General features: G+C 37.6%; 1 protein-coding gene across 1 annotated transcript; it reads left to right on the top strand.

The window, feature by feature from the left end:
* Positions 1-14,414: 14,414 nt before the first annotated feature.
* LOC125225693 lies at positions 14,415-15,975 on the top strand. Its single transcript, XM_048129525.1, has 2 exons — positions 14,415-15,437; positions 15,866-15,975. Coding segments are annotated over exons 1-2 (912 nt in total). The 5' UTR covers positions 14,415-14,527; the 3' UTR covers positions 15,868-15,975.
* The last annotated feature ends 212 nt before the right edge of the window (positions 15,976-16,187 follow it).

The raw sequence follows: 16,187 nt of genomic DNA, 5'->3' as shown, positions 1-16,187 counted from the left end.
AATAAATAAATAATAATAAATAAGTATAAATAAATATTATACAGGACATTCTTACACAGATTGACTGAGCCCCACGGTAAGCTCAAGACGGCTTGTGTTGTGGGTACTCAGACAACGATATATATAATATATAAATACTTATATACATAGAAAACATCCATGACTCAGGAACAAATATCTGTGCTCATCACACAAATAAGTGCCCTTACCGGGATTCGAACCCGGGACCGCTGCGTAGCAGGCAGGGTCACTACCGACTACGCCAAACCGGTCGTCAAATGTAATTTTTGCCGTGAATGTTATTCCGAGCTAGTAAAATATTGAACATCCGTCTTGTTTTTGGGGTGGTTTCAGTTTTCATAGTGTTTCAACACATAATGTATATACAAAACAACCATAACTTCACTTGTCCTTTTATTGCTTGTGTCATAACATAACTGATTTAATTAATCCGCTTTTTGCTACTACGAAGTATCATTCACAAAAATAGGTGGTTTCTTAATGTGTTATAAAGGTCATAAATTAAAGTAGTCGAATTTAAAACAAAAGTCCTGATTCCATTTTCGCCTGATTTTTAGTGAATTAAAATAATATTTTTTTTATTCTATTATACGTTTTTTGTCACAAATTTTAGTGGCTTAACTAAAAAAACTATTTCAAATTATCAAACTTAATTTTTGGTGACATAAAAAGTACTGTTATAGAATTAAGTTATTTTCCCAGTAGTAGCAAGACCGGATGGTTCCTAGGCTATGAGGTCACAGTTCTAACCTAACCAAACCGACTCTCTTGACAGTATTTGGTATGGGTGGATATTCTTATTTTAAGAAATATGCCAAATACAATTATGCGAAATAATTTTATTCATAAATACAATCGACGTAAACAGAATTATGCGAAATTCTTTTCGGACAAAGTAATATTCGTATTATTTTAGATTATGACAAATAAGTTTTCTGCCAAATTAACATTCAGCGAAAATCGACTATGCGAAGTCTATGCGAAAATCGTTTCGTACAATTATTAAGTTATGCCAAATAGAGGGAACCCGTCAGGTACATCTCTAGTTATTTCACACCGGTTGCTTCCCGTCAATAGACAATTTTCCCGCTTAATTTTTTGTTACCTTTCACAGAGTATGGCAAGATTGAAGCCGAACTATTTACAAAGGCTTATCATCGAAATAAAAGTAATAGAGGTTTTTATGTAGCAGTTCCCGAGAAAATACCCGGTAAATGTTGTTTTTGGAGAGTTAAGCAAAAGGTAACAATTTCAAAGCTGTACTATTGATAGGTTTCTTTTCCTCTTTGTATTCTGTAATAACAGGTTATAATAGTTATTTATTATACAAGGGGGCAAAGTTGTATTTTAACGCCGAGTGTGGAATTGAAAAACGAGCAAGTGAAAGGATTCTATAATTGAACCACGAGCGAAGCGAGTGGTTCGAGAATAGAATCCTGAACTTGCGAGTTTTTTAACACACGAGAAGTAAAATACATTTGCACCCGAGTGTAACACAAAACTTTTCCTCTCACTATAGCGAGGAAACTACAACGCAAAAAATGCGTTTATCACTACTTCCAGTAGTTCCACAGGTGGTAAATCATCGTTATTACTAGATTCACCTAATTTTATCAATTTTAAAGCAGTTAATTTGACTTTATTCAAGGTCAAATTACTTTACCCACTAGTGGATAAAATGCGTTTTTACTCGCTGGTATTTATTTATTTATTTATTTATTTAAACTTTATTGCACAATTAAAAAAAGTACAAATGGCGGACTTAATGCTAGCAGGCATTCTCTACCAGTCAACCATGGTATTAAAGGACAAAACACGTGTTTCCGGGCTAGTGAGGGGAAAAATTATATATAAAATCTTGGTGGTTTTCCAAGAACAACATTGAAGAATTTGTGATGTTTTTCGATTACCGGTATAATTTACGATAGGCCATACTACCTATGACGACGATGGTACCTACAGTCACCGGCATAAATAAGTGATGATTTCTGTACTTTGTCGCTTTTAATCGTTTGACAATTTCGTATGACATTTCAAACAAGACGTTAATGTGACAAGGTATAGAAATCATCACATATTTATGCTGGTGAAGTGGTGACTGTTGTAGTGGGTTCGAAGGGCGTGGCAAGACTCGGTGTGGTCTAGTAATATATTTGGTTCATTTTCATACGTAGCTATAGTATGTTTATATCGTCGCCTAGTTTTATTCTAGGCTTCTTAGTTTAGGCCTATGTCGGTTTCTGTTTATTATATTTCTTTTTATGCTCATCGTATCGCAATCATTGATCAATTTGTCTTAGTAGCACGGTCATAAAAGATACATAACTCTAAAAAATGAGACGGATAATATGGGCAGAGTGATTCTGGTCACGTTTTTTACTTTATTATTGACCGTGGCCACCCCTCGCCCGTGACGACGACAACACCTCCCACTCCCCCCTTAAAAGGTACACGTCTTCATAAATATAATGGAAAACAATAAAAATCACGTTTATATGAACAAATTGTAGGGCTATTATTTTCAATGAAGAAGTTGCGCAGTAATGTTTTGGCGTAGGTTGATGAATTAAGAGTTTAAAACTGGTTTAATAATATATGTAGCTTTGCCTGAAATTTGTTAGCGTAGAGTGATGATTGATGAATACTTAATAATATACAAATGTCTATGCTCATCACACATATAAATGACCATACTGGGATTCGAACCCAGGACCATCGGCTTAGTAGACAGGGTTATTACCGACTTGTCCAGACCGGTCGTCAATTACTTTAAAATATATATTTGTTTCCCTCATTCAGCGTCCAGAGTGATTAATAACCTAACCAAAAAAATATTTTTTTTTTGAAAACCCCAACATAGTGGACCGATTTTCATGAAACATGGGTATAAAACACTCCCGCTTTCAAACAAAAGAAAAAACTAAATCTAAATTGGTTCATCCGTTCGGGAGCGATGCCACAGACAGACACACATACAGACAGAAACACACCGATCGCAACAAATCTTTATCTAGTAAAAACGCAATTTTGAGTAGGGTTTTTATTAAGAAAGATACTTTTTAAATAACAAAATCAAGTAAGGTTGACATGATCCGGGATAAAGCATTGTTCAAAATAACACCGACCACGTTTTCTATAGAGAAACATGGTACATACCAAATTTAGGTACGAGAATATGATCCTTGTGTTTGATCTAACCCATCTATTCTCTAATTGGTATTAACGAGATGTTAATCTGATTAAAGGATGAACAGAATCTTCTGTAAGCCAGGTATTTAACCAGGTATTAATTAATATGTATCATATCTCGGTAATGTTGCCGACTGACAAGCTGACATCTTACAATATCTGAAAGATTTTTCCAATCAATCAATCAATCAATCAAAATATTTATTCGTAATAAACTTAAAAACTACACATTATGCATAAAGTATGACTAAAACTACAAATGTACATGGGATGGATAAGTTTATCACGAAATGGTCCCGTCTCAGCATAATGCCGACCCGGAGGTCAGCGCTGGGGCCTTACCATGATCTCTTAACGCGATTCAGTTTAGGACCTAAACTGAACTGCGTCGCTATTTCCTACCACGACGTTGTTATTGCGATCAAATTTCGACCGAGCGAGCGATAAGCGTCCCAGCCGTTTCATTCACTCATCTCAAGTGTATTTCGTACCATGACATGCCACTTGAGCCTAAACTGAATCGCAGGAATGTCAAATTTAGCGATTCATAAAAAGTTACTCACTTACCGCATTATTCTGAATCGCTTTGTTGTAACACTAGCGATACTAAATAGTTTTGTGTTTTTATAAGGAGTAGGAGATGGAAAATATAACTAAAGCTAGTTTCATCACCTGATTAATTTATTATTTTGGTTTTTCGATCCTTACCGATTCGATAATAAAATATAAAGTTTTATGATTTTGTTTAGTAATATTTACGGACCAACTATTCCAACTAACTACACGTTTTTACATTTTTAGAGTGCCCTATGATCTCGCAACTTTCGCAAAAACGCAAATCAAAAAGAGCGAGAAAAAGTCTGATCCTTTTTTAGTCGATATGCAAGGAGTCATGTTAACACTTGCGACAAACTATGCCTAGGATGGCTAAGGAATCAACTAGGTCTAGCATAACTTAGCGATATACATTAAATTTAGACACGAGTGAGCTACCTACAAATACTAATGACTTACGTATTTGTTAAAATATCATCCAAACACTGCGAGTTCTATAGCCGAGCACAGCACTTCAAATATAGGTAGTTTCAACTCAGTTGAGGCCACGCACACTATAACACTGTCATGTAATGACAACGAGATTTTGAAATTAGTGTTCTTACCGTGTACCGACTGCAGATTCAACAGTGAATTGCAAGAAAGACCAAAAAGTTTCTATTTACTATTTTGTTAAGAATTACGTCTATAGAACAATTTTCAAACTAAACAGAAAATAAAATATCTCGTATGTGATTAATTAATTGTCAGATTATGATTTTAATATTAATTGTAGTAATCAAAGATAATATGTAATAAATTGCCTTATTTTATCATCGTAGCTGTTAAAATGGTGTTTACTTATTTTTCCCCTCACTAGCTCGGAAACACGTGTTTTGTCCTTTAATACCAGCGGGTAAAAACGCATTTTATCCACTAGTGGGTAAAGTAATTTGACCTTGAATAAAGTCAAATTAACTGCTTTAAAATTGATAAAAGTAAGTGAATCTAGTAATAAAGAGGATTTACCACCTGTGGAAATAGTGGAAGCAGTGATAAACGCATTTTTTGCGTTGTAGTTTCCTCGCTATAGTAAGGGGAAAAGTTTTGTGTTACACTCGGGGGCAAATGTATTTTACTTCTCGTGTGTTAAAAAACTCGCAAGTTCAGGATTCTATTCTCGAACCACTCGCTTCGCTCGTGGTTCAACTATAGAATCCTTTTACTTGCTCGTTTTTCAATTCCACACTCGGCGTTAAAATACAACTTTGCCCCCTTGTATAACAAATAACTATTTTCATTACTTATTAGCAGACATAGAAGTCGCGGTAGCAATAACGTCAATTAACATAGGGACATCCTTCCGATATAAAATATATCGATAGCTGAATACTTATTTGGAAGTGAAATTTCATATGAGCTATAAAGTTCACCGGATAATTTAATTTAATAAAATGATATCGTTTGACCTTAGCAAAATTTTATTCGTGCCACCGCGACATCCAGCTAGTAATACTGAGTTCACATTTAATAGCGTCATGAGAAAATTAAACGAAGAAATAGCAGCACTTGATAAAGAAACGTTTCACAGTATTTTCAGAAAAACCCAAGAAAACGAAAAAAGATATAGGGAAAGGGAACCTATGATAGATGATTTAACCGAAAACCCAAACCTTATAATCAATCCTAACGAATCAGATGAAGATATACCAAGTGAAGGTAGTTTATATAAGGATTTGTTCATTATTTTTTACTGCTTTTCATACCATTAATGATAAGTATATCAATAAATAATAATGTTTTTCAAAAATATATTAATCGTTTTTTTTACATTCACTCACTCATTTCATTCATTCATTTTTTTGCAATCAGTACTAATCTTCATTTAGCTGTGTGTGTTATCATTCACTTCAACCTCCGTGGAATTACCTATACATAAATAAAAACTTTATTATTAATTACCTACTAGTCAAGGGCGCGATGTTCTAAACATAAGCTTTAACGAACTGTCATTATATATATATTTATCATTTATTTATAGTTTTGTTCAAAAAGACACGATATTTTACACAAAATCATTGTAATTATTGTGAATTTTACATTTAAATATTTTAAATGTTTCTTTTTCCAGTTTTAAGAATAAAATAAAATTAAAAATTAGTAATCGTTCCTGGTTGTACGCGGTTCAGTTTCGACTATGGAATGTAGAAGTTAAAGGAAGCCTAACTGTTTTAAAAAGAAGTAGAACAGTCGCAAAAAAGTGACCGGCTGTCAGTGTTAAACTGAAGTTACAAATCTCTCCGCTAGGAGCGCATATGTCACTCAATGGACAGGAACATAACATGACATTAGACGTTATTTTCTGTAGGCTGATTTCGTCAAGTTGTACATGTCAAGACGTAGTCCCATGGTAGTGCGCTTGCTTCGTATGCAGATGTTATCAGGTTCGATCCTGACAGCGGTCTTTTTGTTATTATTTTTTTTATTTTATTTAAATTCTCTTTTTGTGTATTTTAATTGTGTTTAGTTACTGTTTTATTTATGATATGTCTATTTACATTGTTTGCCCCATCCAAGGTAATGTTGTAAGTCTTTCGAATGAAATTTCCTTTATTTTCGCATAAATTTAATTTTAATGTTGTAACAAAATTTATGGATAATAAAATAAGGAAAAAATATATGTAGAAAAACATATAAAAAACCCTCATCAGGATTTGAACCCGGGACCTCTTGCTCCGTAGGCGGGGTTACTACCGAGAAGGCTAAGAGATTGTCAAATCCTTATGTACCAGCGATTGCCGCGCCACCTATCTCCTCTTTTATACGTGCACATTTGATACTTAAAGATATCGCTCCTCCCTCTAATCTCCATAATTTTGTCTATTCCATCAATTGACATTTGCATGATTTGCATTACTTACAACATGGCCATACCGTACAGCACAATAATAATTTACATTACGCTATGACATAGATAGTTCAAGGGCGAGCTCACTCCATCGTAGGCCACGTCTTTGCCTTTGGCTAGAATGTGGTCAAGAGTAAGCCCATTTATAATTAAAAAAAAAAAAGGAAACGAAAACGAAACGCCGCGAAAGGTATCTACGAGCCTTTCGTTTCGTGAGCGTTTGTGCCATTCAGCTACGTAGCCGAATGGCATTTCTCCGACGCCAAACGAAAGCGATACGCCGCTGGCTCTGTCGCGCCAATACGCAAGCGCGATAGAGATAGATATCTACTAGCGCTTCGTTTCGTGAGCGTTTCGTGAGCGATTGTGCCATACGGTCCGCTGTCCATTTGGGCCGCTGGTCCGTTACGTTATATCGTTATTCTAATACCTTAATTACCTGAGAAATATGTCTCGAAAAACATCGCCGAATTGAAAATGTATTTATTTATTTATTATAATTGTAAATATTGGCTTCCAAGGTTTCAAAAGTGTTAAAAAAGTATCACGTAATTACTTTATTTACACTCTTTAGTCCAAGTTCCCCCACTTTTTAGGGTTCCGTAGTCAACGTACTTAGTAACCCAAGTTTCGCCATGTATGTCTTTACTAAAATCGTTTTTTTGATAATATTAATATTTTCGGAAATAATCGCTCCTAAAAGAAAAAAAGTGTCCCCCCCCCCTCTAACTTTTGAACCATATGTTTAAAAAATATGAATAAAGTCACAAAAGTAGAACTTTATAAACACTTTCTAGGAAAATTGTGTTGAACTTGATAGGTTCAGTAGTTTTCGAGAAAAATACGGAAAACTACGGAACCCTACACTGAGCGTGGCCCGACACGCTCTTGGCCGGTTTTTTTATGTACATTTTGTCTTTTTAGGGGATCTGAAGGACATGACTTAAAAATCATTCATTTTGCTCGTGCTTGCTCGCAGCTGCATTGGTGCGAGTGAGATGTAGGATAACTATTCTGATTTCAGTGTACATTTGAATTCATCTAATTATCTCAATTAAAGTTTAAGACGCCATAATGGTGCTTATGTTTGCTCCCTACACTATTACATGAAAGTGTTCTGAAATGCAAGTTTGTTAAAAATGTATTTAATAAATCGTACGTAGCACCGTACTGACTACAAGCAAGAACTAATGTGTAAGGTCTTTAAAAACTCATTAGGTAAAAAGAAATTCAAGCCACAGATGTTACCTACGTAAAACTATAACTCAAGGGGTCAATTGAATTTTAGAATAAGTACTCAAGATAAAGTCAAACTGTGCAAAGTTTTGGGTGACATTGCATTTATATTTAAGTTTTCATGTAAGAGGTTTTATTAAATAAATAATAATAAAAGTAAAAACTACTTGACGAAATACCTGCTGGCCTAGTTGACGAAATTATTCTATACTTTTCAACACACTCCCACAGTAAATATGGAAAAATCGTTCTTCCTCCCTAGGAAAATACATCTCCCTAGTTATGTAATATCTAGTACCGTATTTAATTTTTTTATTTATATTGCAAGTGTGATGAAAAACTTTTGTACGCAACTCGGAATGCTCCAGGGTCGCGATTTAACTTACGTATGCAATATTCCGCGCCACGTTGCACAATATCTATTGCAAAGAGAATTATTTATTAAAGAGGATTTTTGTCGAAGAAAAATGTGTATAGTCAATTGCATGACTGCCATCTCTCGACAACCTAAATAGATCCTATAGGTACCTGTTAATATGTATAGGTATTCTGTAGTAGGTATTGTTAAATGTAGGTATTAATATTAACGCCATCTAACCGATCATCAATCATCATCATCAGAGGTGTGGCGCCATTTAAACAAGCGTAGGTACATTTTTTATGGTTCTGAGAAATGATATTTCCGTGCGTCTTTGGTAGCCAACATTTCGTAACCGGCAACAAACCGGGAATCTTACTTAATTCTCATTTTGTAGCCAGTTACGTATGGGGCCAGAGTAGTGCCGTTTGGTAAGTATGTTTTTTAACTGGCTACAAATTGTGAATCAAGATTCCCGGTCTGTAGCCGGTTACGTATTGGGCCAGCGTGGTACCGTTTGGTAACAAAGTTTTGTAACTGGCTACAGAACGGCCAGAACGGGAATACAAAATTCGCTGTTTGTAGCTGGTTACGTATTGGGCCCGAGTTATTTGATCGGAGTTTCCACCAAATCGAAGCTTGGACGGTATAAATACGGACAGACGGACAGAGCGAAACTATAAGGTTCCTAGTCAACCTAGTTGACAGTAGAGCGAGGCATATCGCGAGGCCATTGTGCTCACGCGGCAAATGTTAAAATGTAGACGTACCTCCGTTGAGGCGGATTGCCCCGACTGAGCCAAACGTGCGTGCTGATTCGGCCCGGCCAAAGCACGTCTACCCCGCTAATCGGTTAAATAATAATGAGGACCTACTTTTCTGTTCAGTATTTAAGACTTATATCTTTAAGACTTACCAATTATAATCTCGGAATCTTGTCGTTGTTTTGGTTTAATTACGTTTAGATTTTCTCGTTTTAACCGCGTGCAGATGAACAACCATTACTGCACATCACATCACACTAGAATATATTCAAACGGCACAAAGTTTCCTATTAGTTTAGTGTCCATAAATTCCATAATAATTCCTATAACTTTATTGCACTGGAACAAGCTAAACTTTACTTAACGAAACATAATATTAACAAGAAATTCTCTACCTATTCGCGACGAAATAAAAACAGTTTTTTAAGTTTGTTTCTCAAATTATAGCGGCGGTTGGCACAAGTTAGACAAAATGATTGCCACTGTCATCAAGTAGAGGTACGAGGATAAGTATGTATATGTATATGGCCAGTGCTTTTGCTACTTCCGATATTGCCAACAGACTACTGCAGCACACTAATCCCTTGAGTGAGAGCGAGAAAGAAATGTACACCCCGTTTTTACTAAATTCCGTTAACTTTAAGGGAAGATTCTTTAGTTCAAATACAATCGATTTCTCTAACGCCGTGGCTTGCGTGGGCGACGGTCGCGCGACTGACTTTAATATATACGTAGTATCTTCTTAGTAGTTTGTGACATGTTATGATTAAGGTCCTCTCACACTAATTAATCCATTTATTATGTATGGAAACGAAAAAAAAATCTAATTTAACAAAAAGCGATATACAGTGTGGTTTCTAATGATAAACCTAACTGCGTGTCGAATTTAACGGAAAACAAAAAAAACACGGTGTATATTATTTTTCTCGTTTTCACCAAAGAGCATTGAATCACTACGTGGTGCGGGACTTTTCGCGGGGATAGGCCAGACCCTAAAACAAATCCAAGGCACCGAAAATTTTTATTTTTATTCGAGAAAGTGTCCTTGATAATTCATTTTCATACGATAATTTAATCAACTTGTGCGAGCACTGTCGACACTCATCCGAAGATGTGTAACGGGCATAATACACACTTCCGGGTTTTTTTTTTTTTTTTTTTTTTTTTTTTGGCTTTTACTCCCTGCCAATTTGCACAGGGTGAATTTGCCAATGTCAGTGTTGGCTTGGTGTTATCGTAGCTTTGACTTTCACACGTGAGGAGAATGTTCGGTATTTTTATTTTTTATGAAGGATGTGAAGGGAAAACCTAAAACAAAACATTTGTTATGAACGTCACTGACAAACACATGACAACACTTACACAAATTGATTAGCGAAGAAGCGGGAAGCGGATGACAGAATGTTAGTAATGCCAACATGAGGGAAATGAAAGAAAAGAAAACCATATTACATGTATAATAGGAATAAATGAAGTAATAGAATATTATAGACGAGAGTGAGAATGAATTTACGTTATTTATAGTTTAATGTTATTTGTTTGTAAATATTTAATTAGGATAGAAGTTAAGGTCGAATCCATGTAACAAAGTAGCGAGCTAAAGCATATAGGTCGTGGTACACTTTCGGGCAATACATCGTACAGTGAGTAGCTACACATTGAACAAGAAAAGAAGATGTGATCCAAGTTACCCTCCTCTTGCCCGCATTGGCATAATGAGTTCGCGCGGACACCAATCATAGCCAGAAATAACGGAGTGCATACTTTTCCCAATCGCAACCGGCAAATTGTGGATATAACCCATTTAGGAGAATTACGAAAACGATAGAACCACGGCTTCCGAGTGATACGAGGTTGCACACATCCATAGTGCTTGCCCGTCTGCAATTTCGAGATATCCCATTGCTCCTGCCATGTGGCAAACATGTCTGCGAGTGCGCCACTCAAAAGGTCAGTACTGTAAATTACCGATTTCACTGAACCAATGTCGATAGCTTGCCTTGCCCATGTATCAACCATCTCATTGCCATTAATGCCACAGTGGCTAGGAATCCAACTCAGAACTATGGTTAGACCCTTTGACTCACACCTGCGAAGTACGGTTTTGATTTCTAAAATCAAAGGGAACTTTATTTTCATTTTAAATTGGTTGCCAATAATAGCCTGCAGGCAACTTTTACTATCAGTAAAAATAATAGCTTTACTAATGTTGTGTGTCTCTGCATATTTGACAGCCTCAAGGATAGCAACTGCTTCGCCTGTAAAAATTGAAGATTGTGGAGGACATTTAAATGGGAGAGCTATATTGTATCGAGGAATCCACACTGCTGCTCCCACGCAACTGGTCGCATCCATCTTGGAAGCGTCAGTAAACATCGGTAAGTAATTTGACCATTTTTCTAAAAATTTATTGAATTTATTGTTTGCTCCTGGATCATTTTTGAAAATGCCTATATCTAATATTACTTTAGGAGTATATATAAGGGTTTCAAATGCTACTTCAAATATGGGATTAGTACCGGATTTATATAAATTGGGGTAGATATTAATTAATTTGGAAAAAGATATTACTGTTCTTGGGAAAACTTTAAAAGTCCAATATCTGTTTTCAGTGACCTCCAGCGCCAGCGGCCACAAGCGTGGAAGCATCAAGTGGCTATAGTATGAGCTGCTCTTGATTAAGAATCTGTCCGCAAGATACTGTCTGCGGAGAGCCAGTGGGGGGTCAACACTTTCTACCTGCATGCCATTCTTCGGAGAACACCTCATAGCGCCAAGTATAATCCTCAAGCATTTTGCCTGGATGAGGTCTAGTTTGTCAAGGCCATCCTTATTGCAAGGTTCCATTAAAAGTGACCCATAATCTATATGACTGCGTATGATGGCATTATATAGTAACTTCTGGCAATAAGGATGAGAACCCCACCACACCCCGGACAGTGCTCGTAGTATGTTGATATTTTTTTCACATTTACCTATTATGTATTTGTGGTGCAGAGTGCCAGACATTTTATGGTCCAAAATAACACCTAGAAACTTTACAGACTCCTTACTCGGAATTCTGACACCGTCATAGTATACATCAGTTGTTGGCATGTTCCTTCTGCGGCTAAATGTAACAGTACAACTCTTTGTCGGAGATAGAGTAAGCCCATGGTCACCAAGCCAATCCCCAAGGTAACCCAGAGCCGTGTTCAGACTAGCAGTTGCTTTATCCATTGACTTTGCCATCGTATATAAGACAAGATCATCAGCGTACTGCAAGATGTTACAGAAGGATAAGACAGATTGTTCTAAGTCATATGTGTATATGTTGTAAAGAAGGGGGCTGAGTACCGATCCTTGAGGGAGACCTCTCCACAAAGTCCGAGGAGGACAATAGGAGTTGCCTTGTCTAATTTTGATAGACCTGCCCATGAATAGCGAGGTGACAATGTGTACAATCTTCGCGGGAATGCTCAGTTGTAGCATTTTAGCCCTGAGCACCGGAAGAAGCACATTGTCATATGCAGCAGAGATGTCGAGGAAACATCCCAGCAGATATTCGTTTTTTGATAAAGTAAGTCTAATATCACTCGTTAAAATGTTTAGGCTATCCATAGTGCTACGCCCCTTTCGGAAACCAAACTGTGTGTCTGCTAAAATTCCATTGTTTTCCACAAACCATTCAAGCCTATTTTTAACCAAGTGTTCTAATATCTTTCCCATTGTTGCAGAAAGAGCGATTGGTCGATAGGAATTAGCCTCGTCTGGGTTTTTAGACGGCTTTAGGATAGGAATGACTACCTGGGACTTCCAATCTGCTGGAACCTCTCCTGTGTTAAAGGCATGGTTTATGATGCCAAGCAGATATTCCTGTCCGGGAGTATTTAGCTTAGACAGGAAACAATATGGGATCCCATCCTCTCCAGGTGAAGTATTCCTTAAACCATTAATTACCAGGTTAAGCTCTGAAAATGAGAAGGGCTGGTCGAGAGAACAGGAGGAACGCGGCAGCGGGGGGATATCAAACAGGACGCCTCAGGGACAGTTGGCGGGGCAAGCCTATCTGCGAATTCTGCCATCCAGGGGGAATCTATTGTTGGTTTAGATTCTGGATTAAATGAACCCCTAAATCTCTTAATATTTCGCCATACAAGAGATGGAGGGGTTCTAGGAGATAGGCTCTCGCAGAACCCCTTCCAGCCCCTCTTTTTAGCCTTTGCTAAGAAACGTTTTGTATGAGCCGAAACTTTTTTAAAAGTAATGTAATCGTCCAAATTACCGGATTCATTGAAGAGGCGCTCCGCATCGTTTCTTTTTTGATGGCAGTCGTGCAATCTGCGTTCCACCATGGGGGGGGAAGGAATTTTAACCCTGGCAGGCTTCTTTTTCGGGATAAATTTGTCGGCAGCTTGCAAAATGATATTTTTGAAGTACGTATACTTTCCCTCTTGGTCCATCTCAGTGGGGTTCCTCTCTTTGATACTCTCTTCGACAAAAAAAGCATAATTGGGCCAGTCTGCTGACTGTATTTTGTATTTCAGCAGCGGCTCTGGCGGTGGTGAAGGGAGGATCGACGTTGGTTTAGTGATAATTATCGGAAAATGATCACTACCATATGATTGGTGCAAAACCCTCCACGATAACAAGGACGATAGGTTCGGCGAACATACAGTCAGATCCAGAACAGATTGGGGGTTCTGACCTGGGTAAACCCGATGCGTGGGGGTACCGTCGTTAATGACTCCCACGTTAATGTCATCAAATAAATCCAGCAGAGCTGTTGAAAAAGCATCGGAATGGTATGATCCCCAAGAGATATTGTGGCAATTGAAGTCTCCTAGAATTACCAGAGGGTGTGGTACAGATGAGAGAATAGAATGCAATTCGTCTATATCAACTACCTCAGTATGGGGTATATATACAGAGATGAAATTAATGCCCATAACCTTTGCAGCTACGGCATTAATCCCATCCGAGTGGGGAGGGATAGAAATTTGAGAAAACGGGTAACAATGTTTAATCAATAACGCACATCCAGCACGTCCGTCACTACGGTCCTCCCGGAGGCACGAGAACCCCGGTACTCTAAAAAGAGCCCCGGGACGTAACCATGTCTCCGAGATGGCCGCAGCGGACACAGCATGATCATTGATCAACTGGGTAAGTTCTGGTTTCTTTGGGATGATACTCCGACTATTCCATTGTAAAAAGTTGACCTGGTGACCTATTATGAAAGGTAAGTCGCTCTGCAAGTGTGACCATTAAAGGCGCAACGTCGTTCGGTAGAATGTCGCTCCATTTGGCGATGATATTTGTTAGTAACTTCAAACACAGCTCCATTAGGTCCTCCTGAGGGGTGACTCTATTGTAAGCACTGTTACGTTATCTATGGTTCTAGTTTATGGTACAATTCGTATTTTGAATCAGTCGAATAAATAATGGCTTGACAATCATTGTCTTATTATTTTATATAAATATTCATAGTGATTAAACATGGTGTCAGAAGTATAAATACTATAGATAGACATAACAATGGGTGAGTCGAGCAAAGATACTATTATTCCTACTATTCCCCAATCCCCACCCCGTCCACAATACTCACAGCGGCATGCCTTCCTCCGACCCCTGGAATTTACGGAATCCATGGAGGAGAATTGGAAACTATGGGTCCAAAAATTTAAAATATATCTTCTTGCCGAGGACCTGGAAACAGTTTCCGACGATCGTAAGGTCGCATTATTACTCCACAACATGGGTGATAAAGGAGTAGAGATATATAACTCATTTAATTTAGATACAAAACAAACCTTCGATGAGGTCCTAAAGAAATTCAATTCTTATTTCATCCCAAAAGTTAATATTACCATGCAGCGCCACAAATTCTTCACGAGGGCACAAGGACCTACCGAGTCGTTTGATGAATTTCTTACTGACCTTCAAAATAAAAGCATGACATGCAACTTTAGTGATAAGAGGGAAGAACTCGTGCGGGATGTCATAGTAATAGGATTAGCCAATTCCGCTATGAAGGAGAGGCTACTGCGCACGGAAGATCTAACCCTCCAAAAGGCAATCACTATGTGCAGAGCGGCCGAATTATCCCAAAAACAAGTCGCAGAACTAACGAACGAGATACCTGCAACCTCCGTGCTCAACGTCAGCTCAACGCCGATTCACGACGTCAAACACGTCAATCCTGTCAACACGTCAAGAACAAGAAGCATCAAGATGAGAAAATGCTATCGTTGTGGCAATAACTGGGATCGTACTCATCAATGCCCAGCCATGGGTTGCAAATGCCAGAAGTGTGGCATCCCTAATCACTTTGCAAAAGTCTGCAGGAACAGACAAGTTGCAGCGATAGTGCAACAACCAAGTGAGGACGTCGACATGGACAGCGAGGAGACTTACTTCGTAGGCTGCATCAATAGCGAGTGTGAATGTGAGTGGATTGAGACATTCATTATTAATAATAAAAATATAAATGTTAAACTAGATACAGGCGCCCAAGTAAACTGCATGTCCTTAGCTACATACAAGTCTCTCAATCTTGATGAAAAATTCATAGTTAGTAAGCGCATTAAATTAGTGACACTTCATGATAAATGCATACCTGTCAAAGGTGTGTGCACTATTAAATCTTACCTCAAAAATGGAAAGTATGATAATATTCAATTTGTTATTGTGAATACAGAATGCATGACTATCCTAGGTCTACGATCATGCGTGAAATTGAAATTAGTTACTAGGAACATGGTCGACACTATTCGTGTGTCGGATAACACCGACACAAATAAAATTATGTCGAAATATACTGATTTGTTCAATGGCATTGGCTGTTTTAAAAAACCTTATAAAATTGTATTACAGGAAAATGCAATTCCCAGAGCCGATCCACCTCGTCGGGTCCCTATAGCACTAAGACAAAACCTTAAAGAAGAGTTGGAAAATATGGTGAGACAACAAATAATTACCAAAAATGAGGATCCGATGGAGTGGGTCAACTCTACTGTTGTAACCAAAAAGAAGAACAATAAAATTCGCGTATGTATTGATCCCCGGTATTTAAATAAGTTTATTATAAGAACGCATAAACAGTTGCCAACTGTCGATGACATACTAGATAAGTTATCAGGATCTAAGTATTTTTCCAAATTCGACTGTAGCAGTGGATTTTGGACCGTACAGCTTG

Source organism: Leguminivora glycinivorella, chromosome 4 (assembly GCF_023078275.1).
Source record: "Leguminivora glycinivorella isolate SPB_JAAS2020 chromosome 4, LegGlyc_1.1, whole genome shotgun sequence".
Lineage (NCBI taxonomy): Eukaryota > Metazoa > Arthropoda > Insecta > Lepidoptera > Tortricidae > Leguminivora > Leguminivora glycinivorella.
The sequence above is the reverse complement of the archived record's forward strand: the minus strand, read 5'-3'. Positions and strand labels throughout refer to the sequence as shown.

Excerpts from the sequence above, each read along its gene's own strand:
- LOC125225693 (XM_048129525.1), top strand. The coding sequence starts at position 14,528 with ATGGGTGAGTCGAGCAAAGATACTATTATTCCTACTATTCCCCAATCC.